Here is a 27330-nt window from a genome sequence, read left to right as displayed (position 1 = left end):
TGTACCTGTCTTGTGTCTGCAGCAATTACTAAGACACGGTCAGTTGCATTTCACTCCTAACCCTTCCTCTGTCCCTACCGGATTATTTGGAGGCAAATCCCAGAAGTGTCATTTCATCTGTGTGCATTTCACTGTGTGTATCTTAAAAAGAAAGGGCTTTTTGTTAAAAACCCAACACCGTTATTGTATCTAAAACATGTAGTCGTCATTTTATAACATCAAATATCCGCTGTGTTCAAATTTTGTCTTATAGTTTTTGTTGGTTTGTTTTACAGTCAAGATCCAAACAAGATTCTCCCACAGCATTGGTTGACCTGTCACTTATTCTCTCTCCATGTATGGTCCCCTCCTTCCGGTTTTCCCTGAACAGTTTCTGTGTTCGGAAATGTTCAAACGAGGGGATGGCTGTGTTTTTAACTTGCATTTTAGAACAGTCTCTCAGAGGTCACATGAACAACAGATTTCTCTCTGCCTCTTCCTCAGGGAGAACTAGAGGCAGGGGACCTAGTTCTGAGCCTTCCTGTAGGATTCTAGATAATCCCCGGGTCTTGTTGGGTATGTTCCCAGCCTGCTTACCAACCATCACTGTTTGTTTCATCTTTCCACGCCCATCACCCCTATCTTGTTTCTGTATCGTCGGAACCCTGACTCAGATCTTAAGGCTTTTCCCGCCTCTCGGGTGTGGGCCTGTGCGACCGTGTGCCTCTCGCCCACTGCCTGGTGGGCGCTCTGGTCTGGGTCCCTCTTCTGAGGCACACCCAGGAGAAAGCAAAGGGAGGTGCGCCTGGAGGCCCATGTTCAGAGACACAAGTAGAAGGGAGATCCCCCCCTTTTTTTTTTTAATTTTTAATTTTTTATAAACATATATTTTTATCCCCAGGGGTACAGGTCTGTGAATCGCCAGGTTTACACACTTCACAGCACTCACCAAAGCACATACCCTCCCCAATGTCCATAACCCCTTCCCCCAGCAACCCTCAGTTTGTTTTGTGAGATTAAGAGTCACTTATGGTTTGTCTCCCTCCTGATCCCATCTTGTTTCATTGATTCTTCTCCTACCCACTTAACCCCCCATCTTGCATCACCACTTCCTCATATCAGGGAGATCATATGGTAGTTGTCTTTCTCCACTTATTTCGCTAAGCATAATACTCTCTAGTTCCATCCACGTTGTCACAAATGGCAAGATTTCATTTCTTTTGATGGCTGCAGAGTATTCCATTGTGTATATATACCACCTCTTCTTTATCCATTCACCTGTTGATGGACATCTAGGTTCTTTCCATAGTTTGGCTATTGTGGACATTGCTGCTATAAACATTTGGGTGCACCTGCCCCTTCGGATCACTACGTTTGTATCTTTAGGGTAAATACCCAGTAGTGCAATTGCTGGGTCATAGGGCAGTTCTATTTTCAACATTTTGAGGAACCTCCATGCTGTTTTCCAGAGTGGTTGCACCAGCTTGCATTCCAACCAACAGTGTAGGAGGGTTCCCCTTTCAGGGAGATCCCTTCTGTACTTCAGTTGGAATTTGGCCAAAATATCAAGGCTGGGGTCCACGGACGTGTTTTTTTCCTCATGGTTGTGAGGCAGTATTTACCTCCACAAGCAGGATCGTGGCAGGAACCACAGAAGTGAAGCACGAAGTGGAAGAGGAGGAAATTGCCCACCACGCCGCAATGAACATCTGTTTTACTTGGCCCCTTTTTCTTCTCCATCCACCATCCACGTGGGGCTTTGGATCTGTCTTCACGGCTTGTGTTCACAGCCGGACACAGTGTTCGATGCCGGGTGTTTTCCCTTCGTTTGCTGAAGGAAGTCAGAGACGATGCTGGTTTTGTCCCGAGTCGCCGTTCATTTTCAGGGAACAGGGGCGCGGCCCCCTGGCTCCCCAGTGTGGCACGTGCCTGCCTGTGATGGCTCCGTCCTTAAATAGAGCGCGGAGCCCCTCTCCAGGTCTGACCTCGGCTGCACGGCCCTGTTGAGCCCTGCCTTGCTGGGGGCTGCCCACCGGCGGCAGAGCCTGGCTCTGTGCGCACATGCAGCAGGCCGTCTGGGCAGACGGACACGGCTAGACGGGGGCCCGTAGGACCCGCGGTCGTGCTGCCGTGGGTGCTCGCGGGAGACTCGGTTTCATGCAGGGGACCCTGCGCCGTAGGCATTGGAGGAACCGTGTCTCTCAGCTCTGGGCGTTTGTGCCGCGGAGTTGGAGCCCTCGGGCTGCATCCCGGGCTTTCTGTCTTCGCAAGAGATGATTATCAACGCCCCAGTCCTGAGGCAGATTTCCAAAGAGAATGGCTCGTTTTATGCATCCTTGTGAACATTTTTATTGCCTTGCAGACAATTTCCTTAAACGTTAGAATTACCTTATGTGTTCAGTTGGGGTGATTTCATCCATTTCCCTGGTCTCCTGGTACTGGTTGGGAAGCTGTCCTGTGGTGTCCTTGGTCGCCCCCTTCTGTGGTCCCAGATCACCTCTCTGCAGGGCAGCCTCTTCTCCTGGCCAAAGCAGGAGAGCAGCTTGCCTGCCGGCTCCCTCAATATGTGCTGGACCCAGAAGACCTGGGGTTTTCCCTTCTGAACCACAGGGAGACATTCCTGATGGTCTTTGCTTCCCAGTCCTGCTTCTGAAAGGGAGCCGTGGTCCCGCAGCCCATGTTGCTCATGGGACCAGGACCTGACATCCAGGTAGCTGCTTCTGGACGGCAGTGTTGGCCTTGGCACGGTTGGCCTTGGCCTTGGCTCTTAGCATCGCACGGCCTGGCAGTGGTTCTTGTCCACCCATGTTTTCAACACTTGGGGCCAGAGTCCCTTCCCGAGAGCTTGGAAGGTTTTTTGGGGCCTTATTCTTTGATGGCGGGTGAGCCAGGTTGGAGACAAAGCCGTAAATAAAAATCAGATTATTATCTCAAAGTATATGCAGAAATCCCACAGCGTTCACAGGGATAGTTTCCTTGCTTCTCCTGGCTTCCCACCTGGTGTTTACTGACTGTCTGCCACGTGCCGGACGCTAGTCTGTGCACATGAACTTACACGGACACACACAGCCCACACCTACGTGCACTCACACCACGATGCCCGTCCTTTGGAGCATGGGGAGAGTTAATGGGGAAAAAAAGATGCAAATTTCAATAAAAACGAAAGAAGAGGTTACCATGATCCTCTCAGCAGAATAAAGGGCAGTCGAGGGTTGAGAACAGTAAGCTTCAACCCTTTGGGTCAAGGACAGGTCTGAAGAAGTGGACATTTGAGATGGGCATTGAGTGACAGCGGGACACAGGCAGGTAGGGCTTCCATGGGAAGGAGCCTGAGCCTGGTGGGAGTGGGCAGGGGTCCCGTTGGGGATTCGGCATAGCAGAGTGGGGAACAGGAGCGGAAGCTGGAGGTGGGTGTTGGGTAGGATTCGGGGTGGCCTTCCATGTCATGTTTGTGGTCGACACTCTGTTCTCAGGCCAGAATGGGGCCACTCACTGTCTGCATCGGGCTGGGACTCGTACGTAACCTTTCTCGTTCTCAGCCTTCCCCAAAGAAGGTTCTGCTGTCCCGATCAACCAGTTGTTATGTCAATAGACCCGAGTGATCTGTCTGGGGGACAGCAGATGGCCAGAACGTCCCTGGTTCTCTGGGCACGTTTGTTCCCTTTCTGTCCCCAGTAAGTTTCTATAACATAAGTGTCTTGTTTCTCCGTGGACATGTGTTGAACCATCAGCAACATGTTATTTTGGCGGGGTCTCGGGAAGGCCGTGTTTAAACAAGCCGGGCTTACATACGCGGCCGTGTGGCCCTCCTGGGCTAAGTCACAGTGGCCTTCGTAAGCTTGAAGCCAAAGACTGTGACAAAATTAGTCAATCTCAGCTTCAGCGGCTTTGCTCCCAAAGGACCTCGTACCGTGGGAAGCCGACGCACCAGTGGGCGAGGAGGGGTCTGAAGGAAGGCTTTCTTGAGATGCTGGGCGTAGAGGCGAGCGGCCCCTTCCTCCTCTGCGAACCAGCGGTTGCGAGTGTGGTTTGGTTGGACTTGATGGTTTGTAGAGGTCTTCCCACGCGTACTCTCTGGATTGTACCTGCTCATAGGGGGTCGTTTTGTCATGGGGCAGCCTTTCTGGAGCCTCACAGCTGGTGGGAACCTCTGACCCTTCCCAGGAAGGCCCATTCGGGCCTCCCCAGCGGGACCCTGACACGGTGACAGCCACACTCTCATAGACGGTCTCCGCTCCCCTGGCTGCCGAGCCCCCAGCATTTCCTCCTGCTCTTCAGGCCAAGCACCATGATGCTTTCCTTTCTTTTCAACAACTCCTGGAGCGGGATGGAAGCTGGGGCTCTTGGGAGGTCCCTCCGTGCATCCTAGTGTCGGTGGTCTGAGGACTTTGAGATTCTGTGACTGGAGATGGGGACGTACCGCCTGTTACAAGCACTTGGTCGGTATAGACAGTCGAACACGATAGTTTGTGTAAAGTTTGCTCTGCGTAACAGGCGTGAACACTTGCCCCTGGGGCCAGTTCAGTATTCAGAGTTTGCTGGGAGGTGCGGCGGGCGGGGGGGGCGGTGGTGGTGAGGTATGTTCGTGACTGAGTCTTTTTGGTCCCTCTTCTGAGTCAAGGTCATCCTGACCCCTGGCCCAGCATAAGGTGCCAGGGGCCCTTGCCCTGTGGAATCGTCTGGTTGGTGGTACAGAATGTGCACAGAGTTTCCATAAAGTCTGTATTACTTGCAGAGGGTGTTGGAGGTAAGCTAGAGGCTTTCGTGGTCCTTCCTCCCGCAGGTTTCTCTGGGAACTGTGTTGGCTGTGGGAAGAAAGGCTTCTGTTACTTCACGGAATTCTCTAACCACATAAATCTTAAGCTGACCACTCAGCCCAAGAAGCAGAAACACTTGAAGTATTACCTGGTCCGCAACGCACAGGGGGCTCTCACCAAAGGACCTCTCATTTGCTGGAAAGGCTCAGGTGAGCCCTTGGACTTCGGGCGGGGTTGGGTGGGCGAGTGGGGGTCCTCCGAGTGGGCCCTGGGGCCAGGCAGCAGGGCTTAGAGGAGAGCAGGCTCCCCAGTCTCCAGGGAGGCAGGACTGCAGGCCGGGGGCCAGCCCCGTGCCATCGCCGCGCTGCCGTGACTTAGGGGTGTGTCCGGTACCTGCCGAATTGCGCGGGACATTGAAAAGCTGACAGAGGGCCACACTGTGCCGTGCCTGTGCTTGTAGCTGGTGTTTGGGGTAGAGGTTCTCAACCGGGGCTGATTTTGTCCACCATGGACATTAGGCAGTGCTTGGAGACCTTTATGATCCCCGTGACTGGAGAGTGCTGTCGTCCAGCTGGTGTAGACCAGGGACTCTGTAAAACAGCCACCCCACCCTCCTGCAAAGAATTATCCAGTCCAAAATACCAGTGGTGCTAAGGCTGAGGGACCCTGAGTTAGGGGAATAAGGGCTTGAATAATGCCCCACTTTTTCTGCCCCGAACTCTGTGAGCAGAATAGAAAGTCCAGCCTCAGAGTCCTGTCCTTGAGGACATTCCTGGGCTTCCCTCCTCCTTCCTATCTCCCCATATCACCCGTGGCTAAGTCATCTATGGAGGGAAGTGGGGGGATGGGTTTTCAGCCATAGGTGGTCCCTGAGATGCCTTCACTCACCCAGGTCTGGAGGGACATGTCCCAGGAGGGGTCTCAGCAAGAATCTTTTGTCCCTCATTGTCTGCGTCGGCTCCCTTCCGGTTGTCTGGCCTCCCCCAGCCAGCTGCTGTGAAGAGAAGGACAGGCTTCAGGAGGGGCTGGCTCTGGGCATTCCTCCCCTCCCCCCTCCTCTTCTCACATCACTCCATAGGTATTTCTTGTGTCAGTCATTTTCTAGGTCCTGGGGGCCAGTGGTTCTTCCACTGTGGGGCCCGTTAAGAGTCTGTGATCACTTGCTATGACCACGCACCTCCCCGGCTGGCTGTGCAGCTGGGGGTCCATCTTTCTGACAGAGGGTGACTTTTAGGATGGAGGGTGGGGAAGGATGTTGGCGCTTCCTCTCCTTCTGTCTGTTCTTTCCTTGGACATGAAGGCAGCAATTGGGTGACTCATCTGTGTCCTCTGTTTTTCTCAAATGCTCATGATGCCTCCCACTCCTGGTCGTCAGAGCTGTCCCCCAGACGGATTCCCCTGGCAAGCCCACCTCCCTCCAGCTACCCTGAAGCAAAGCCAGGAAGGCGTTGGCACCATTTTGGTTATCTAGGTGTCTAGCTAGCTCTCTTGTTTAGGAGAGCATTCCAGAACTGGTGCAGAATTGGTTTTGATGCGTGCGTCTTGCTCCTTTAGAGTTCAGAAGCCGGCAGACCTCAGCCAATACTTGCTCCAGTTCCCTCTTCCTGCCCGCGGAGAGCTCCGGGCCCCTGGCGGCCTTCTCCAGCGAACCCGTTCCTGGAGCGACGCCGAGCGTCCCGATGGGAGCCCAGCAGGCAGGTGAGTGGCGGCGAAATGCCAGCCATGCTGCATCCGTGGGCTGGCATGTCCCCGGCATGTCCCCGGCATGGCAGCTCCATGACGCAGCCACACATTTTTCAAGATAACTAGAAGGCTTTGCCTGCGCTGTCTGCAGCGCCTTTGTGTTTCATCGTGAATTTGTAGTAGTTTCCGGCACAGTGTGCTATGTTTTTAATTTAGAAAGATGTCCTGCCTTCCTGTTGGCAGCAAAACGTGATCTCCTTGTCGGTGGTGTGGGGCATGGGGGTCCCTCTGCACCCCCAGTTTGCAGCGTAGAGCTCGCTCTAGAATGGCACCACGTCTGTGCTGGACTGGGGTTCCTGGGAGGGGCAGGTGAGACCAGCTCGTGGCCCGCAGTCCCGCGGGCACCTCCTTGAGTCCTAACAGCACTCTGCATGTGGGCTTGAGTTTCCCCGGGTCACCACCCGGGAAGTCGAGGCTGAGCTGGCTTCAAAACCATGCTCTGGACCCCTCCTCATGCCGCCGCACCCACTGGAAATGGTCTGGGCTGCCCTCGACTCTGGAGGGCCTTCCAGACCATTCTGGCTGATGCAGGCACGTAGGTGTTGTGGTGGGGCTCCCAAGACCAGTACCCCCAGTGTCCTCCAGGATTATCCCCAGGCCCCGCGAGCAGCCCGGAGTGGGCGACCGCAAGCCCGATGGGATTCCCAAGCGTGTCTGCTACAAGCCTGAGCCGGGCGGGGAAGGGGAGGGTGGCAGAAGAGCCTTGCGTGCCCCCCTGGGATTCAGGGGCCCCACTGGCTCCCAGGTCTGCCTGGTCCTCCTTTCACGCAGGCTGTGCTCCCTGGGACAGGAGCATGTGTGCATCTGTGTTTGTGTGTTCTCAGTGGGCAGAGTCACTTGTCGGCCAGAAGCTCGTTTATAAGTTTATAAAAATGGAAGAAGAGTAATTTCCTGCCAGCTGGGCTCACAGGGCATCCTGTGAACTGAGTGTGTGCTCCCCCTTCTCTCTCCGCTGCCAGGACCGGCCTCCGAGCACCCCTCGCTAGCGGCTGCCGTGGGTCCAGCCGTTCTCAATGGCAAGGACTCCCCGAAGCACCAACAGCCGGTGAAGAACGACCTGTCAGCCATGCCGCGGCCCTCGGCGCTCGGTAGTGTTGCTGGTCCTGCCGGGGCGGGGGTTGGTGGTGTCTCGCTTTCCTCTGGGCTGGGCTGTTGGGGGAGTGAGGGGGCGACCATGCTGGGGCCCCCGCGCCTCCTGGAGTTGGTGTGGCATGGACGGGGAGTTGGGACCGGCCAGCAGGTGCCTCCAGAGTCTGGGGGGCCGTGCCCAGGCCCCGGTGCTGGGGGGATCCTGCAGCTCTGGCCACCGACTGGGGTGATGGGCGTCTGCCAGGAAGCAGCGGGTGGCCCGTCTCCTGTGGGCTCACACATCGGGAGGGCTGTAGAGTTCTGGAGAATTCGGGGGCAGCATGGTGGCAGGGGAGGAACGTGGGCTCCCAATACAGATAACTGTGAATTCGAAACTCAACTGCGGCTCATATTAGTTGGGGCATCTTGGACAAGGCTTCTGACCAAACTGCCTCATCTGGAGATGAGAATTCTGCTCTCAGGGCAGCCGCGAGGGTCAGCTGAGGGGCTGTGTGGAAATTCAGGGCACATCTGGCAGCTCACAGGTGGACACCATTAGGCCACCCACATCATCATCATCCCTGAGCTGGTCTTCTCAAGGAGGGCTTCCTGGAGGAGGTGACAGCTGAGCTACAGCTTACAGTTTGGGAAGCATGAGAGATGGTAAGGGAGGAAGCATGGAAGAGGGTGAAGAGGTGAACAAACAGGTTAAGCAAATCTTCTGCCAGAGTCCGGGACATGGAGTCTGACCCTGGGCTCTGTGTTTGCCCCTCCGTGCTTGTGGGAGCTATTTAAGGAGCCAGGCTTCCTTCTCTCTTCCTCCATGCACATAGCTAAGTGGATTTTGGGATCCAAGACTGTTCACTGGAAGAGCCCATAACAACTGTCCAGCCCCACACTCTGGTAGAGGAGGCACGTGAGGCCCAGAGAGGCAGCCCAGCCTCGCCCAGGCTTCCCTGCTTCCGCTACCCGCCAGCGGAGGACTTCCCTGGAGGGAGTCTCCCTCTTAGTTGAAGGACCATTGTGTTTTCTGAATTGGACCTGAGACTCCCCCGTCCTAACCAGCGTGGAATCTGAGGTCAAGCTCTTGTCCCTCCTCTGGTAGGAGGAGTCCCAGGCAGGCCCCCCCTTTTCTTCCTCTGACTGGTTCTTCTCAGCGAGGGGCTGAATTTAGAGTGGCCAAGGACCGGGCTTCTGGGACGGTGACAGCAGGCCTGACCTGTGATGCCTGCCCTGCCTGTGGTGCACAACCAGCCTTTACCCTGGAGAATGGGCCGTGTGGGAAGGAGAAAGCCCCCAGGTCCCCAGTAATGCTCGAGCCCTTCTGGAACCTGCCCCCAGCCAACCCGTACAATCCCATTATTCCCTGTGGCTTCTGCACTGCAGTGTGGGATGGTCACACATCAGGCCACACATCAGGATCTGAAAGCATCTCCCCACCCCACCGCTAATGCACCTTTCAGGGCATAGCTCAGGTGTCCCCTCCTACAGGGCGGCTCCCTCCCTCCCTGGCACGCCCCAGGGCTCTGTCTCCCTTCTGTGGCCATCTGTGTCCTGTAAGCAGTGACATTCCCAAGGGCTGCGCCGGTGTCCTCCCCATCTTGGGGCCCCAGGTGCCCAGCTTTAGTGGATGCTGACAGAATGGAGTTGCTTTAACAGCCCAGCCGAAATGCCGGAGGGCCTGGGTCTTCTGGCCCCCTCAGGGGATAGAGGAAATCAGTTAAGAAACGGTTTCTGAAACTGAGAAGTGTTGGATTTGGGCTTGAGGGCTGTCGCTCTGTGGTTCTCAGTGGGGAGGTATTGCCCCCTGCTGGGGGCTGTTAGCAGGTGCCCAGGATCCTTCCTTGGTGGTCCCACACTGGGGGTCGGGGTGCTCCGTGTCCCGCAGTGAGTGGACTGCGTTAATGAAGACTTGCTCACCCAGAGTGCCAAGTAGTGACCCCTTCCCCCAGTATCAGGAGCCACTGCGGGACATGGTCCACGCTGGGAGCACAGGGACAGCTCCCGGTGACATCACTTTGGGACGTCACACTAGGGTTGGCTAGAGCTTGCGTCCCAAAGGGGAAAATATTTGTAGACCTTCCGTCCTCAGTGTTGAGGCCGAACCCCTCTTTGGTAGTTTAATGTGGTTTTTAGGGGCGCGGGGGTCTGTATCTGTGGGAGCGCCTCTGTTGGCACCCGAGGACAGATGTCCCGGCAGGAGAAGCTGTGGTCTACACGGAGCAGCCGTTATTGTGTCTGCCTCCCACGCTGCTGGGGGTTGGGGGGGTTGAAGGAGCCCATCTGCTTGAAAGCTCTGTGTGAACAAAGTACCTTGTATTTTACCTTTTTATTCACTTTACTCATTTTTGGTCAGTCTAAGGAGGAGTGAGAATAACTTTATGCCATCTAAGTGGCTCTAGGACCGCAGTGCCCTTAGGTGTAGCCAGCGTGCCTGGGGATCATGGCATTCTTCTCACCCTTGTTTCCAGAGATCCGGTTCTAGAGGTCAAGGCAGGCCCAGGAGCGGCTGTTGTAACAAGCCTCTGCTGCGTCTGTCCAGCTCCTTCTCAGACCAAATGTACAGAAATGTTGCTCTAAACTGTGGTTCTCAGTCCTGCTTGTGACTTAGTCACCGGGAGCTCGGGGCCTCACGACACCCGCCCCCCCAACCCCGGGGCTGGGTTTGGTTTACTTGGGATGGGCTCGCGTCCAGGCGCTCAGAATTTTAAGGGTGTCCCGGGTGACTTTAACGTGCAGTCATGGTTGAATGCGTGCATAGCTCTCAAGGTAGGGGAAATTTTGTGTTGGATTGCTCAAAAAAGCAGGGTAACCAGTTCCTGATGTTTTGAATAACCCAGGAACATACCCCTAGTCACGCACACGCTGCTGTTGTCTAGAAAACCAGTACCAGCGGCGCGTACCGGCTGCTGTTCCCCGGGACTTCTCTGGTCTGCCCCGGGTGGGAGCAGGTGGAGCAGTGCTGCCCCCCAGCGGTGAGGCTGTGACGGTGGCGTCAGAAGAGGAGCTGGAAGAAGATGGGATCTTGGGGGCTGCCAGCCAGCGGGCCAGACTCTGCTTTAAGCTCATGCTCCTTAGTCTTTCTCAAACCACCACGCACGGTTCGTGATCCCGTGTTACAGACTGGGGTGCCGAGGCTCAGAGATCAGCCTCTCCGTACTGGGCTGGTCTGGAGTGAGATGTTCACTGAAAGGGACGGAATGTTTCCTCATGCGCATCACATGCTTCAGTAGACAGCGGAGAACCGTCGTGAAGCTCTGAGGTTTAAAACTGACACGTGTTCTCCAAATCGGGGATGTTTTAAAGCTCGTCCTTCGTGGCAGCCTCATCTATACTCTGCATGTTGTCCAGGTATCCTGTCAAACTCCGGGCCCCCCAAAAAGCGCCACAAAGGGTGGTCTCCAGAATCCCCCTCCGCTGCAGATGCTGGCTACTCCCAGGGTGGCGGGAACAGAGCCAAGTACGGTAAGTGACGGCAGCCTCGCCTGCGGTAGGACTCGGCGCCCGGGGTGTGCGCGCGCACGTGTGCACTGTGTGAATGTGTGTGCACTGGGGGCAGGATATCCCGGGGGCAGACTTCGGTATCACTGAGGGGTCTCCTATGGAGGAGCTGCACAGCGGAGCCCAAGGTCCTTGCATAGCAGTGACCTAGCTCCTGGACCCTAAAGAAATTTAAAAGGGGCTTGCCTGTCACGTGGCTGTGTTGTTTGTTGGGGAAGGTTGGGTGAAGTGACCTTAATAGGTACTTTGACCTCAGGGATCTGTGATTCCAGGGTGGGGGTATTCCTGTAGGTGGGGGTTCGCGTTAGCTGTAGCAGGTGTGCAGGCCGGCCTGACATCAGGTCTGCTGGAGAGGGAGGTTCCCTTCCGTGTGTCTTCCTAATACCCTCGGCATGTTTCCAGAGAGCGCAGGCATGTCCTGCGTGCCCCAGGTTGGCTTGGTGGGACCAGCTTCGGTCACGTTTCCTGCTGTGGCCTCTGGGGAACCGGTGTCCGTTCCTGACAACTTGCTGCAAATATGCAAGGCCAAGCCGGTGATATTTAAAGGCAAGTACAACAGTGGGACGGGGCGGGCAGGGGGCTGGGGGCTGGGGGAGTTTGCATGGAGCAGGCCATGGGCTGACGCATGGGTGTCCCCCTGAGAGACCTCACAGGCCCCGTCCAGGCCAGTGAAAGAACAAAGCTGACCCGTCACTGCTGTAACCCCTGATCAGATGCCGAGTTCTGGAACGGGTCACCAGCGGGTCTGGAGCGGGTCACGATTTTTCACGAGGATCCCGGGTGAAATGAAGTGGTTCTGCCGTGTCCTTGTGTTCATTCATGCACGTGTTCATTCGTTCAGCCTCACTGAGCGGCTGCCCTGGGAACAGGCCCAGTGCAAAGCCCCGGCGCTCGGACAGGAGCCGTCGGCCCCCTGCTTTGAGGACCCCTGATGGGGTGGGTTGTCCTCTTGTCACCCTGGGCCCCTGGTATATTTTGGCTCTGGAATCTGACTTTAGGCAAGGATGGCTACGGGCGCCACGTGAAAGCATAAAAGACATCAAGATTCGATCTGTTTTGTGACCGTAGGCTGATGTATGCCATGTGGGGGAGGTGTTCGGTCAGCTGAAGAGGTCCCTCTTCAGTTGACGCAGGAGGTGTTGAAATGGGAAGCTCGGGTGGGACTTGTCTGAAGATGGTTTTCGCTGGTCCCGCATGCTGACCTGTGACAACACGCGCACACACACGGTGTGCACATGCTTGCACACATACACATGTGCCTTCAGATCCTTCATGAAGTTAATGCTGCATTCGGTATGGTGTTCGTAGGAACAGAGGAGAGAGGGTGGTAGGAGGGCGGGAGAGGCCTTCCTGGCAGTTAACTAAGAGGGACGCTCCTTTTTCCTAAAAAACCAAAAGTGAACGGGATATTTAGGAAGAAGGGTGCAGGTCTGGGTTTTGAACAAGGCACGGGACAGAGCCGATATCCCATTGGGCCTATTAGCCGACAGGGTAGAGGTCAGCACGCGGCCGCCTTGCCTGTGTCCTGCACACGGCCAGCGCGGGACCGCGGCAGGCCCCGAAAGCACAGTGATGGGAAGGCAGAGCACGCGGATATGGGTTGGACCTGCACCTGCTCCTGCCCCGAGCCGGAAGCCCTAGGAAAGTTGGGGTGAGGGTCCGGCAGACCTGTCTAATGGCTAGCGACCTCAGGTGGAGGCCGTCCTCCTTGTTCCTCGAGTTCATGGCACTTCCCGGTGAGGCTGCTCGTCCAGCCGTGGGCTCTTCCTAAGGTACTGGCTTCCCTGGCTGTCCCCTCCCGCCCCCACCAGTGCAGGTCCCGACCACCTCTGTGCCTTCTCCGCGAAGCTGCCTTACCTTCTTATACACCTCCGCGCAGTTTGAGTCAGTGTTGGTAAGCAGTGGTACCCAGCTGTGCTCCCTGGCCAGAGGACCAGCCCCTCCCGGATCTCTTAGAGGCGTGAACTCCCAGGAACATCTCAGCATCACAGTCAGGCCCCACTCCTCAGCCGGACGCTGTGCAGTAGGGCCCAGCAGTCGGTCTTAGGCTGCCTTTCAAGGGAGCCTCCCGCATCACAGGTTTGGGAAGCAGTTCCTTGAGGGGTGTGAACCGTCTCACTCATCAGGTTCTCCCTGGAGCCAAGCGTGATGCCTGCATGTGGCATACAGCAGGCGTTCAGTAAGTGCATGTTTGGTGCATAAGTGAGGACCATCTGAGTACAGGACGCCACACAGGCATTTAGCACAGCCGACCATCTCAGCACCCCCATGGGGACTGCGTGTGTCCCCTCCATTGTACAGATGTGAAGACGGAGGCTTAGGGATGTCGGACTTCCTGCCCAGGGTGCCCCAGCTGATGCACGGTGCCAAGGAGAGTCCAGCATAGTCAGGCTCTTCCGCCTCTGGGGGTTGTCATCGGAGCGAATCTAGAATGTGCGCTGAAGTGTCGGTCGAGTTCCATTAGGACCTGGAGCCTCCAGTTCATACCATGGTTTATTTTCCTAACCCAGCTTGCTGGAGAGCCCTGGGAGAACGTGAATCAGCATCCTATGTTGGTGGAAGGGGGGGCGCTTGGGGACCGTGCAGGCTGGCGGGTAGGCAGTCGGCAGAGAGCCAGAAGATGGTGCTTCCACGGGGCGTCCTGTGGTCGGAGCTGCGGGGCGGCCCAGGCGACGCTTCCCCTCGGGGCACATTCCCGGGCTGTAGCTCACTCGCGGGGGAGACGAGGCACTGACCACCTGCCACGGCACCGGTCTGGGATCAGAGCTGCCAGGGCAGTCAGCAAGGGCCGGACGTCTGAGGTCTCCCCGGAAAGGGGCACGAGGGTTACCCCAGTGGCTCTGGCCTGCACGCTGGCGCCGCACCCCCGGATTGGGAGACCCTGCGGGGGGGGGGCCCACACTGTGCCTGCGGGCGGCCGCCAAGCGGGTGCGGTTTCCTGTTCCGCAGGCCACGGGAACTTCCCCTACCTCTGTGGGAACCTGAACGACGTTGTCGTGAGCCCCCTCCTGTACACGTGCTACCAGAACTCACAGTCCGTCTCGCGGGCCTACGAGCAGTGCGGGGCGTCCGCCGTCCAGCCCATCTCCGAGGAGATGCAGCTGCTGCTCACCGTCTACTACCTCGTGCAGCTGGGTGAGTGTCCCGCCGCAGCCTGGGGTCGCCGGAAGAACACCCCGCGGTGGGGGGACGTGCGGGAGCCTCGATCCTAGCCTGGCCCTCGGAGCCCCTGTGAAGCCCCGGGGCCGGTGGGATGGCAGCCCAGGAAACGTGGGGACGCTGCAGTCAGGTCACCGCTGGAGGGCCTGGGCATGGCTTAAAGTGGGTCAGAACCACTGGAGCTAATCCAAAAACCCTGCGGCTGCCATTCCAGAAGCACAGAGGGACCAGGGGGTAAGACAGAGATGCTGGAGAGGAGCCGTGATCAGATGGAGTGTGGAGCCCAGAGAGGGAGCCCTGGGGCAGGGCGGGTGGGGTGCGGTGATTCAGCCTCACGGAGGAAGGCCTCTGAGATGATGCTGGAGTGGGGAGAAGCTGCCCTGTGAGGACGTGGGGGAGGCCAGGGAGATGCTGTGAGGGCTGCGGGCCAGGCCTGGTGGTTACAGCCCAGTGGGGGAGGGGGTGCCGGCGGAGGGGCGGGGCCTCCGGGTGCAGCCAGGACTTTGCACTTCAGACACGGCTGAGCAACAGCTCGGACTGGTCAGCTGCGGCCACTTCCCGCTCCACAGCAGAGCCGGCCCGAGGGCTTAGACCTCAGACGTTTCTGTCTCAGGGCTCTGGAGGCTGGAAGCCCAACATCCAGGATGCCAGCCGGGTTCTGGGGAGGCCTCCCTTCCTGGCTCGCAGACAGCCCCTGTCTCTGTGCTCATGGGGCCTTTCCTGAGCGCACACGTCTGGGGAGAGGGACAGAGGACTCCGCTGTGTCTGTTCATGCCGGCACCAGAGCGGCTGGACCAGGGCCTCACTTGTGACCTCACTTAACGTTAATCCCTCTTTAAAGGCTTTATTTCCAAAGACATCACAGTGAGGGTTGTATCCACAGATGAATTGAGAGGAGGGACGCACAGTCCCGTCTGCAGCAGCTCTGGAATGGTTTGAGGCAACGCGTGGATATGATCTGACCTTTGCTTCCAGGAGACGGCAGTGGCTGCTGTGTGGGCCTGGCTGGTGCAGGGGCCGTGTTGTCCCAGTTGAAGTGGAGGTGGCTTTGACCACGGAGGGTCACGGGAGGGAGAGGCTGGGTTTATTCTGAAGGGGTAAGGGCAGTAGGCTGTCTGTCTGAGGGAGGGGAGGGGACGGGCAGCCCGGCTTCTGCCCTGAGCCCCCAGGTGGATGCTGGAGCCACAGGGCGGGTGCAAGTCCTGTCTTGGCTGTTTTGAGTTTGAGAGGCCCATGAGGCCTCCAAGGAGCTGATTCCAGGACGTGGCCAGATAGGACTTGAGCCTCAGGGAGAAGGTGCAGCTGCTGGTTCCAGTTTGGGGAACATGGGCCCAGTGATGAGCTGTACTGAAGCTGGGAGATTGGACGAGTCCCGGGGAGAAAGGCCCCGGTGCATGAGCCCGCGGGCTCCCCAGCAGTCAGAGATCTGGAGGACGAGTGGATGGAGCAGCCAGGGAGGCACACGCTTGGGCAGAATTTGGAGAATGTTGCCTGAAATGGGGAGAAATCTGGGAAAACGGGCGTGTGTCTTGCTCTTTCTCACGACCCACATCCCATGCACTGGTAAGCCCTGGTTCGTCCCCAACCCACCCTTGCCCAGCCTCCCCATCGTGCCTTCCTCGCCAGGCACTGCTCTTGCCCCGCTGTGCACGTCTGTCACAGCTGTGAGTCTGCTCGCATTGGTTCCCTGCTGGAGCCTGCCACGGCTTCCTAGCACAAGCTCAACCCACCTTCGTTCCAGGGGCCATGTGACCGGCCTGCCTCCCGCAGCTGCTTGCTTTGCTCCAGCCCTGCTGTGCCCTGGGGCACCCCAGTCCCCGTCCCCCCTCCCCCCCCTCCCCGTGCCTGCTGTTCCTTCCCTGAGAAACGCTCCTGCCCAGGACGTTTGCACGGCTACTGCTTTGTGGCCTCTGGGTTTTGGTTCCCATGTCATCTAGAGAGGCCTCATCACTGTATCTAAGACTGCGCCCCTCCCCAGCCCCTGGGGTTCTGTCTCCTCTTTATCTTGCATTTGGAACACCAGCACTCCCGGGAATTACACGCCTGTGTATTTGTTTACTTCAGGTGCATGTCCCCTGGGGAGGGTGTCGGGGCTGTGAGATCAGGAATGTCGACTTCATTCACGGCTGCGTGTCTGGGATCACGTGCAGGGTAACGCTGGCACCAGCCAGCACGTGTTGAAGGAACAGTCAGCAGACGCGGAGTCCAGTGAAAGCATTTCAAGAGAGGGACTTGTTCCCTGAGTCAGGCTGAGAGCAGAGTGAGGGCTCATGGTTAGCCACTGGGTCTGGGTGTACGGAAGCGATCGGCACCGTCAGTGGTGAGTGAGTACGAGGAGTGGGGGACGGAAGCTGCCTGCTGCATGACCTGGGGAGGGGAGGTGAAGAAATAGGCGGGTGAGGGTAGACAACTCTCCCAAGACCTTTGCTTGGTGACGGTGATTCCAGAAGAGGGTGTGGGCTCAGGGGAAGGTTTTAAAGATGGGAGGGCTAACAGCTAACCTCATAAAATCGTGGCCCAGCCAGTGGAGGGGATGGTGGGATCCCCATCTTCCCGGTCAGGAGCCGGTGTCCTCGGACAGCTAGCGCTCCGCCGGAGCCGGGGCTGGGTGGAGCCAGGAGAGAGCGTGTCTCGTGTCTTTTGAGCTCCGGCAGGCTGCTCTACCCTCCAGCTCACCCAACTCTAAAATTTGGACAAATACACCAGAAAATGTCTGTAGGAAAGAAATGCTAGAAGTATTCAGTGTCACTAGGCATCAGAGAGGCACAAATGAACAAATCGAGTGATATTTTCCAGTGAAATTAACACAAGCGATGGTATCCTGTGGCACTAAGGGTGCAGTAAAGTCAGGGTCCTCATCTGTCCTTAGTGTCGTGGCAGGTTGGTACACTTGGACCCCTGAAAACAGCCTGATCACATGTATTAGTTAGCTCCAGAAGCCCAGTTCTGAGAATTTAGAAAGTAGGTTCTATCCATAAAGACATGTGTCGGGGAGGTTATTTATCGCAGTGGTTATTTGGAAGCACTAGGAAGATCAACAGTGGAGTGCCTGCTGAGTAAGTGGCGGTGCCTTGCTCGAAGGGACCCGCTGTGCCCAGTGAGAGCACTGGCTGTGTAGACTGCAGACAATGTGACCCCTGTCTCCACATGACCGTCGGGGAAAGGAGACAAGCCCTGAAGTTGGAGGCTTCAGTCCTTACAGCGATTTAAAACCTGTCGCTGAAAACCAGACTGAGAAATGGGTGGAAAGCATTGTGGCTCGGTCAGGCTGGGGAGTGGTGGCTGCTCGTGTGCCCGCCCGGTGCTCGCAGCCCAGCATCCGTAAGACGATGGACCCCGCACGATGCCCACGGCGATCTCTTGGGCTCGCCTGCACCTGTTGCCCCGGAGCCGCACTCTGTGCTTGTAGGCGGACGCTGAAGCCTCTCCCGCCGTCCTGTCGTTGCCAGCAGCCGACCAGGTGCCCCTGATGGAGGACCTGGAGCAGATCTTCCTGCGTTCGTGGCGCGAGTCGCACCTGACGGAGATCCGGCAGTACCAGCAGGCGCCGCCGCAGCAGCCCTGCCCGCCCGCGCCCAGCACGGTGGCCCCGGTGACCTCGGCGCAGCTGCCCTGGCTGGCGGGCCTGGCCGCCAGCTCATGCAACGACAGCGTACACGTCATCGAGTGCACCTACTCGCTGGCCGAGGGCCTCTCGGAGATGTTCCGGCTGCTCATCGAGGGCAAGCTTGCCAAGACCAACTACGTGGTGATCGTCCGCGCCTGCCGCAGCCCCGCCATCGACTCCTGCGTCGCTGTCACCGGTGAGCCTGGCAGCTGCGGGAAAACCAACTGCGTCCTCTCCCCTGGCGCGCCTTGCCTCTCGCGGCCGGGTTTGTGGCAGCCGTTGGTTCGTGACCGGGGTTAGGGTTCTCCTGGGGTGAGAGGCGCGTGCCCGGGCTGGCGTGCCGGGGTCGGAGTCGTTCCTCCTCTGCGGGGAAGGCGAGTGTACCCATCTCCCCCTAGAGACCCTGGCCAGCTCTGGAGGCCGGATGGACGGGGTCGAAAACCTGGCTCCGTGCACCTGGTGATGTGCCCGGTCGCCTCCCGACTCTGGCGGTCCGTTCCTTCAGCTCACTCGTGCAGAACAGGAATGACCAAAAAGCCACAGCAGCGATCTTGTATTGTGTAGATTAATGAGTCAATTAACTCTTCAGTTACACAATGCTCACACAGTATCGCGTAGATTAATGAGTCAATTATATAGTTACTTGTTGAAGCCCAGCTATGCGCAGGCGCTGTTCTAAGGGCTGGGGACGCAGGCACGAAGACGACAAGGTCCCCACTTTCCTGGAGCAGACGCCAAACAGAGAGCCGGACCGCTCTGGTGGGAGGGCCCTGGGATGGGGATCCCGTTCGGGACGCTGGCTGTTAGGAGGGTCAGGAGAGCCTCTCTGCAGAGGGGACGTTAGAGAGGGGCCGGTGAGAGACAGAGGAGGCAGGCGAGGTTGCCACTGGGGACAGCTGCGCCCCCCCCGCCCCCCTCCCCAAGACCACATGGCAGCACACTGTAGGGAAGCAGGAGCCCAGGGCAGAGGATGGGACGAGGCCATTGTCGGGGGTTAGGGAGAGAGAGACAGAGTGATGAGCACAGACTCTGCCACCGAGGGGCTCGCATGCAAATTCTAAGTGGGGGAGCCCAGTGAAAGGTGTTGTTGTTTTTCCAGGAAAATACCAGGCCCGAATTCTTTCTGAGAGCCTTCTCACCCCAGCGGAGTACCAGAAAGAAGTCAGTTATGAGCTGGTGACAGGGAAGGTGGACTCCTTGGGGGCCTTTTTCAGCACCCTCTGTCCAGGTAGGTCTGTAGGGAGACAGCTGTGAATTCCCAAGTGGGAGGGACAGCCCTCCCGGAGCCCGTTCCCCAGAGCCTGCTGAGGCCGACCGGGGTTTGGGTGGGCAGGGTGACCCCTTCATTCTCTGTGTTAGCATTTACAACCCTTTCCTGGGGGGTCTCTGGTTGGCTGTCTTCCCCCGCTGGCTGTGGGTTCTCCTAGGTCCTGTGCCTCTTCCCCTGTGCCCTGTGGCTCCCTACCTCTGCCTCCGAATCACTTGAGTCCATGTGTTCTAGGCTGGGAGTTCTCTGCCCTGCTTTCTTCTTTGCCTGTTTCCTCAACCCATTTCCTCCCAGGAATTCCTGCTGGCCTTTCCTTCTCTAGGATGGGCTCGGACCCCTTTCTCTTGGCCTTTAGCATCTGGCTCTTCCTTCTGTCCCATCACCTGCCACCTCACAGTGTGGTTCTCTCTGATGTATTTGCCTTCCGTACTGGGCTGCGGGCTCCTCAACCGAATGGGCTGTGTCCTCCCTAGTTCCATTACCCTAGGCCCAGGACAGTGCCTTGTACGCAGGTGTGGCATGGAGGTTTGCTGGGTTTCACTGGGATGGAAAACCCATTTTTCTGTTCTATTTTGGGCAGAGGGTGACATTGACACTCTGCTGGACAAATTCCATCAGGAAAATCAAGGCCATATTCCGTCCTCACTCACTGCATCCTCTGTCCCCAAATCAGCATCCTTGGATGTTGGTGGAGCTCCAGCGTGCACAAGTGAGTGATGCTGGGAGCCAGCAGCCAGGGTCTGGGCTGGTGAGACAGCACCCTGGGGTGTGTGTGGGTGGCTAAGAGGCATCTTCTTAGCATCAAAGTTTACTAATATATAATTTTTATTTTAGTCCTTAAAATACTAGTAGTCTCGGGGTGCCTGGGTGGCTCAGTGGGTTAAAGCCTCTGCCTTCATCTTGGATCATGATCCCAGGGTCCTGGGATCGAGCCCCACATCAGGCTCTCTGCTCAGCGGGGAGCCTGCTTCCCCCTCTCTCTCTATGCCTGCCTCTCTGCCTACTTGGGATCTCTGTCTGCCAAATAAATAAATAAAATCTTAAAAAAAACAAAAACAAAACACTAGTAGTCTCATCCAAGCCTGAAATGAGTGCTTGTATACTTTTCCTGAGATGATACATTTCTTGGTGTAAATTTCCAGCTTATCAGGGCATCGCTGTGACATTTCATGCATCCTGGGTTCCCAAAGAGCTGTGATGGCCACCCTCCCTTCTAGACAACTCACAGGCTCTTCCGAAGTCCTGTCTCACGGTCGGCTTCCCTGCGATGCTGTCTTTGTCCTCTTCGGGTAGAGTAGGTCACTGCCTCTGTGCTCCCTGAGCACTGTTCATCCTTTTATTATGAAATTCCAAAAAGCGTCAAGTGTACACAGCTCAGAGTAGGTACTTGATAAATGTTGCTGTGACTCCCCTTTGGTCCCTCTGCGCACTAGACAGGGCCCTGTGGCACAGTTTCCTAGCAGAGGTCAAGGGTTTTGGCTCTCTGCTCTTGGGTGCATCTCACCTTTTGGGGGGCTCTGGTTCCAGGTTACAATTTGGAGCCCCACCATATCCGGCCCTTCCAGCTGGCCGTGGCCCAGAAGCTCCTCTCCCATGTGTGTTCCATTGCGGATTCCAGCACCCAAAATTTGGACTTAGGATCCTTCGAGAAGGTGGACTTTCTGATTTGTATACCCCCTTCAGAAGTCACCTATCAGCAGACCCTGTTCCATGTCTGGCATTCAGGTACGGGGCATCTGGGGGGCAAGTTGTGACGTCTGCATGGGAGAAGCTTTGGTTCCCTTAAATTCAGATTTGGCATCTAAACATCAGTCTTTCCCTCTAAAGTAGGTGGGGCGAGGATTAATACTCCCATTTTATAGATTCATGAAACAGATGCTCAGAGATCGCAAATTGCCCCAAATTTTATAATCTGTTAAAGCTTGAACCATGACTTGAGTTCCCACTCCATCCCACTCAGGTCCACAACCAGCGTGTTGTAACGTGCTTCAACTTCATGTATTTTCTATGTACTTTCAAGGGGGTGAGATACGAAATACACAAAGAGTCAATGTCTGAACTCAGAGGATTTATTCTAGAGTTCTGTAACCTCCAGCTCCCCGGCCTTCAGGTTGGGGGATGGTTTGCGGGGGATGGCAGGGAGGTGGGACCTGACCCTTCCCTTCCGTCACACCGAGCCTAGGATCACCAGCTTCATGAAGCCAGCCTGGCTGTCCTCGTTGGGTGGCCGCTGTGCACACACCTCGCTAGGAAATGGGCCGTCTCTTTGCCCAGGGGCCAGATGCCGCGACCCCCATATCTCACACATCCCGTAGGCTCGGGGCTGGCCAGAACGCCGGCCAGACAGCAGGCGCTCACCAGGGGTCTGTTGAGTGAGTGAGAAACTCGGAGCAAGGGTTGTCCTTGCCATGGATTACTCGTGATGTATTTTTACACATTACAGGGGTTTTGCTGGAGCTTGGCTTGGAAAAGGAGCACATGACCAAGCAGAGGGTCGAACAGTACGTTTTGAAGCTTGATGCGGAAGCACAGACGAAATTTAAGTCCTTTCTGCAAAACTCCTTTCAGAACCCACATACGCTCTTTGTCCTCATCCACGACCATGCCCACTGGGATCTCGTGAGGTGAGAGGGGGTTTGGCCTACCCAGGCTTGGCGGGTTCCTTCCTTGAATTACTACATGGGTGATACTTGGGACTCTGGGTACGAGCCTTGACGAGATGAATGATGCTGGGGTTTCGGCATTTGTAAGCAGATGTCATGGATGTATTCCAGAACCGTAGAGCGGGAGATTATATCAGGGGACATCCAGTAGAGCCTCTGACAGGTACCATCATGGAAACAGGCTCAGGGTCTCAGGGCTTGGGTGGGGGCAGGGGGGATTAGTGCCAAGCTGGCCTTGATCTAGGGCCTCTTTTCCTGTACCCCACTCAGTGAGATGATGCCCCCTGGTGTGGGGAGGGGACCCTGACCAGAATAGGTCCCTTCCTAATGGCGGGCCCATTGGCTTCAGCACCGAGGGCCATTGCTGGTGCCACCCTTCTGTAGGGGCCATTTGATGGACTCAGTTCAAGTGAACGTAAATCCAGATGCATTTTATTTTATTATTTTTTAAAGATTTTATTTATTTATTTGACAGAAATCACAAGTAGGCAGAGAGGTAGGCAGAGAGAGAGGAGGAAGCAGGCTCCCTGCTGAGCAGAGAGCCTGAAGTGGGGCTTGATCCGAGGACCCTGGGATCATGACCTGAGCTGAAGGCAGAGGCTTTAACCCACTGAGCCACCCAGGCGCCCTACATGCATTTTAGATGCTGTTAGGCTCTGAGTCTGGCAGGATTTCTGATTTACTGGGGCCGTCATCTCCATAGACTGGCCTGGGGACTGTGCATTTAGACACTGCTGCTGACTGGGTGAGGAGGGAAGGGAGATACCAGGTCAGATCGCCGAGAAAGGCTTTGATTTCACATGGATGCAGGCGTGTAGGGCTGGGCTGGACCTCAGAGATCACCTGTAGGCAGGGCATATGACTTAAGGTCCCTGCTTAGGCTGGGAGGGATTTGAATGCCCTGAATTCTAGGAAAGGCTAGCTTGTGCGTATTCACTGGGCAGGGGGTGGGTTCTCAGAGTAGCCTCCTGCCACCCAAAAGCCCGAGAGTTTTCTATTCTGCTGGGTTCCCAGGAGAGAAGGTCGAGGCCATGGCCCACAGGGAAGAGCTGAGCTGGGCTTTTCTCCTGGCCCCTTGCCCAAAATGCCTCCCCTTCCTGGTCCCAAATCTTTAAATTTAATATAGAATGTACCGTTTTATATCCTCTGAGGATCCTTTCAGGCCGGTAGGAATTTAGGGGAAAGAATTTGAGACAAGTACACCGTCAGATGGGGCAGAAGGAGCACTTGTGGGTGAGAATTCCCGCTCTGGAGGACTGGGTGGATTGTGTGTCCCCCAAGCAATCCTCCATAAATACTGGTTCCCCCGGCTAAGTTTTTAATAAGCAGTGAGTGTCCGGGGAGTCCCTGGCAGGTGCTTGCAGTGCAGTCATTTTTTTTTTTTTTCTTAAATTTTTCTCATCATGGGCAGAGCCAGAAGCTTTGATCACTTGCATACTTTGGGGCAGGGCTCGTTAGAAATGTAATGTGGGCGGAGCTAGTTAGAGAAATGTAATGTGGGCGGGGCTAGTTAGAGAAATGTAATGTGGGCGGGGCTAGTTAGACGTGTATTCAACTGCTTGATCCTTGTAAAGTTACCAACCAGGATTCATCTTCCCACTGACTGCGTCTTCTCCCCCCTTTCCTCCCCCAGTAGCACTGTTCATAATCTCTATGCCCAAAGTGACCCGGCCGTGGGATTGGTGGACAGATTGCTCAATTGTAGGGAGGTGAAGGAGGCCCCCAACATCGTGACGCTCCACGTGACGTCCTTCCCCTACGCGCTGCAGACACAACATACCCTCATCAGCCCTTACAACGAGATCCACTGGCCTGCCTCCTATAGCAACGTGAGTGCCTCTGGGCTCCCTTGCCTGGTGTCCTGATGGCCCTTGAGTCGGGAGAAATTCTGCTTGGTAAAAGTCTTGATTAACTGGTGTAGTTGGGGTCACATGGGTCCCCAGTTTCTTGGATCTTTGATTTGACCCAGAATTAGATATAAACCCTTCCTTGCCAAAGGACATTAGTTGGCTTCCCCATCTGAGGACATGTAATGTTTAGTCTAGAAGCCTTGGAAAGGTTCCTGCTTTTCCTATGCCCACATCCTTAAGCAGCATGCCTTAAAATCTCCTTCTGAATGGAACACACATCCGTAAAACCTGGTGAGGTTGTGCTTTATTCTCTGCCTTTTCTTACCAAAATAGAAGGCTACAACTGATAGTCTGAGAATTCTGAGAATAATTGGAGAGTTCTGGGTGGTTGGATTCTAGTTAATGGTTCAAGTAACAAGCAAACCTCAAATTCTAGACTTCTTTGGGGCATCCCAGAGTCATCTGAGGAACTTACAAAGATACTGATGCTTGGTGTCAGTCCGTTAGCGTTGGAATCAGTGGTAGGGATACCGAGTGTTTCTGTGGCGCTTTGGTGAGCTAGGGAGGCACTGTTCTGAGCGCCTTATCATATGAACTCCTATCAGATGCAGGGGCTAGGATGATTTCTCATTTACAGAAGGAGAAAATGAGGCAAAGGAGGTTTGAGCTACTTGCCTAAAGGGCCATGCAGTCAGAGAGCAGTAGAGCCTGGCTGTGACCCTGTCCTGCTGGCTGTGGCCCTCACAGAACCTTGGTGTGTGAGGGCAAGTTGATGGCTTTGCAATTTTATTAACGTCTCCAACTCATTTGAGCGGCTCTGGTGTTAGTCTGGGAGGAATGCTATGTCCATGGGGTGAAACTGATTAGATACATGCATTTCTTTCTGCAGGTTTTAGTAGCAGGCCAAACACAGGATAACTGATTGGCCTGTTCCTAGAACTAGCTTAAGATTGTCGGAAAGAAGCCGTTTCACCCAAGAACGTTGTGAGTTTAAAAACAAGGCCAATGTTGTTCCTGGCAAAGACACCAGGTCAGATGAAGGGAAAAGTCTTGACGGACATGGATGCAGCATCCTTTAGTCAGAGAGTGCTCTGTGCTCTGAGTCTGCAGAGGGAAGTTGTCTGCGGGACTGCAGACTCAGCACGATTCATTTTTATTTTTTAAAAAAGATTTTTTATTTATTAGAGAGAGCATGCATGTGTGTGCACATGCCATGAGCTGGGGAGGGGCCCAGGGAGAGGGAGAGAGAGTCTTAAGGTCTCCAAAATGACTGTGGAGCCCGATGCGGGACTCGATCTCATAACCCTGAGATCATGACCTGAGCCAAGGTCCAGAGTTGGACATTTCACTGGCTGAACCATCGAGGCAGCCCCCATCAGCACAATGTAGATCAAGATGCCTGTGCCAGCCATTTGGGTGGCCAGCGTGTGACTCTTCCTGTCCCCGCCAATGCCGTGTTCGTGTGACTGATGCTCTTCTCTGTTTCAGGGGGTCGACTTATATCCTGAGAATAAGAAGTACTTTGGGCTGTCAGAGTTCATTGAGTCCACGCTCTCGGGACACAGCCTCCCTTTGCTCAGATATGACAGCTCCTTCGAGGCCATGGTCACGGCATTAGGAAAAAGGTACATGTCTTGGCTGGGAGTTACCAAAAACACTCCAGAGTTGTGCGTGTGCTGAAGAGTGTGCAGCCCGAGAATTCCAGAAGGGGCCACCACCCTCCTTTCCTGGGTGACGCCGTCCCTCCACTAAAGGGACCTGGTTTATTTCTTGCCCTGCCTGTGGGGCTACTGATACCTGTCGTGCTGTTGTTGTTCTAGAATATTTTAGAGAATGGGCTGCAGCATGTTGCAATGTGGAGGGGTGTGCTTGCGATGCAGGGAAGTGAAGAAAGTGGGAGGAGGTAAGACACGAAGGATTTGAAGGTGATGAGAGTGACCGTCCTAGTTGGCTTCGTGTTTCGTGTCCCGTGTGTATCACCTGTCGAGAGTGTATTTTCTGCTGTTTGCTGTTCTAAGGACCTCACCGTCTCTCCTAGCCAGTTGCTGCTATTATCTCCATTTTGCAAATAAACTGAGGCTCTGAGAGACCCCAGCGACTTCCCTGGGCCGCACATCTGGCCACGGATAGAACTGGCTGTGAAGCCACAGTCAGCCTGACTCTACAGCTTGCGCTCCGACGCGGGCCGCAGCGGACCGTGGAGGCAGATGTCAATGCTGCCGTTTCTCAGATGAGGAAACCGAGGCCTGGGAGGTTAAGCGATGGCCATAAAGCGAGGCCAGGGTTTACAGACTGGCTACTGCGGAGCAGAATGGGTGGCTCTGCCCTGAACTGTCAGTGTCGAGCCGGGGTCTGCCACCTTCCCTCGTGGAGCCCCATTCTTGTGCCAACGAAGGGATTACGTTACACGTGGGCTCCTCACGCTGTGTTCCAAGCTGTACTGCTTGGGCGGGATGCAAAAAGCTCTTAGGCCTAAAGGGGTGCCTTGGTCAAATGTGTTTGAGAAACCTGACATTTAAGGTTTTCCTTGCCACAAGAGTTCTCCGAGCCTTCCCTTGCCACGCGTGCTGTCAGTCCCGTGGAGGCTAGAATGTGCGGCATCTCCGGTGTGTGTCATGGAATCCGTGTTTTCCAGAATGTCCTTTGAGAAGCTACGTCCCTTTGGGTATGGGATGCTGAGGGATGTCATCTGCTCTCCCCGCCACACGTGGGCAGCTGAGGGCTCGAACACCTGCTCAAGGAAGGAGTCCTGCCTCTGTCTCCTCACATGGCTCCTTCCGTCGGGTGCTCAGTGAACTGTCACTTCGGGTCCAGTGCTCTGTGTTTATTGCCGAAAATATCCTCACAGTGGAATAGGCCCTGTTATCCCTGTGTGGCAGAGGAGGGAACGGACTTAAGTTGGGTCACCTGCCCTAGGTCACATGGGTTTGTAGTGAGGCTAGACCCGATCCTTGTCACTTGACTCCAAAATAGTAGAACTTAAGCCATATGGGGCAAGGGCTCATGGCTAGAAGGCCAGACTGGCCGCAGGACCATATGTTCTGGCTTAAACATGAGTTTTAACCTTTGGCAAATCACAGAACCTCTCTGAATTTCCGTAACGTCATCTGTGAACAACTCTACTTTTCTAGTGGCTTCTTACGAGAGTTGGATGAAGCAGGAACCTGGGCCGACTCAGGAACGGTTGTATGCTGAGAGCTGCGGCTCCAGAGTCACACTTCCAGGGTTCAAGGCCTGGGTCTGTCACTTACCAGCTCTGAGACTTTAGGGATGCCTCTCCGTCCTCCGTGGGGAGAAGAATGCCTACCAGACGGGGATGTTCTGAGGACTAAATGAATTAATACATACAGAGCATTAGAGCATGGCTGGGGCACATTACATGCTCTTGGTAGCTGCAGCCAACACCATCACGGCTTTGTCCCCACCGTCACCACTGTCACCATCATGGTCACCACCATCACCACCATTGTCAACACCGCCATCAACACCGCTGTTACGGTCACATCCCATGATCACGATCACTACCACTGTGACAACTGTTGTCATCATCATCACCGTCACTGCTGTCACCACCATTATTACCAAGAACATCACCATCACTGTCCCCCCTGTCACTACTGTCACCGTCACCATCCCATCATCATGTCACTGCTGTCACCACCATTACCAAGATCATGAGCATCACTGTCACCACCATCAGCACCAGTGTCACCGTCACTGTCCCATCATCACCGTC

At 55.6% G+C, this 27330-nt stretch overlaps 1 protein-coding gene across 2 annotated transcripts in view; it reads left to right on the top strand.

Annotated features, from left to right (window-relative positions):
* GREB1 (growth regulating estrogen receptor binding 1) overlaps positions 1-27330 on the top strand; it is a 72215-nt gene that overhangs the window by 10380 nt on the left and 34505 nt on the right. For both annotated transcript variants that reach the window (XM_044262065.1, XM_044262064.1), the window contains exons 4-16: positions 4763-4945; positions 6291-6434; positions 7439-7567; positions 10899-11012; positions 11451-11594; positions 13998-14183; positions 17657-18010; positions 18914-19042; positions 19662-19790; positions 20609-20806; positions 21525-21705; positions 23378-23573; positions 25083-25219. In XM_044262065.1, coding sequence (XP_044118000.1) covers positions 4763-4945; positions 6291-6434; positions 7439-7567; positions 10899-11012; positions 11451-11594; positions 13998-14183; positions 17657-18010; positions 18914-19042; positions 19662-19790; positions 20609-20806; positions 21525-21705; positions 23378-23573; positions 25083-25219 — 2224 coding nt within the window. The remainder of the gene's footprint in view (positions 1-4762; positions 4946-6290; positions 6435-7438; positions 7568-10898; positions 11013-11450; positions 11595-13997; positions 14184-17656; positions 18011-18913; positions 19043-19661; positions 19791-20608; positions 20807-21524; positions 21706-23377; positions 23574-25082; positions 25220-27330) is intronic.

The sequence above is a fragment of the Neovison vison genome, chromosome 8, assembly GCF_020171115.1.
Source record: "Neovison vison isolate M4711 chromosome 8, ASM_NN_V1, whole genome shotgun sequence".
NCBI classification, from domain to species: Eukaryota; Metazoa; Chordata; class Mammalia; order Carnivora; family Mustelidae; genus Neogale; species Neogale vison.
Note: the sequence above shows the minus strand (reverse complement) of the source record. Positions and strands in the feature narration are given on the sequence as shown.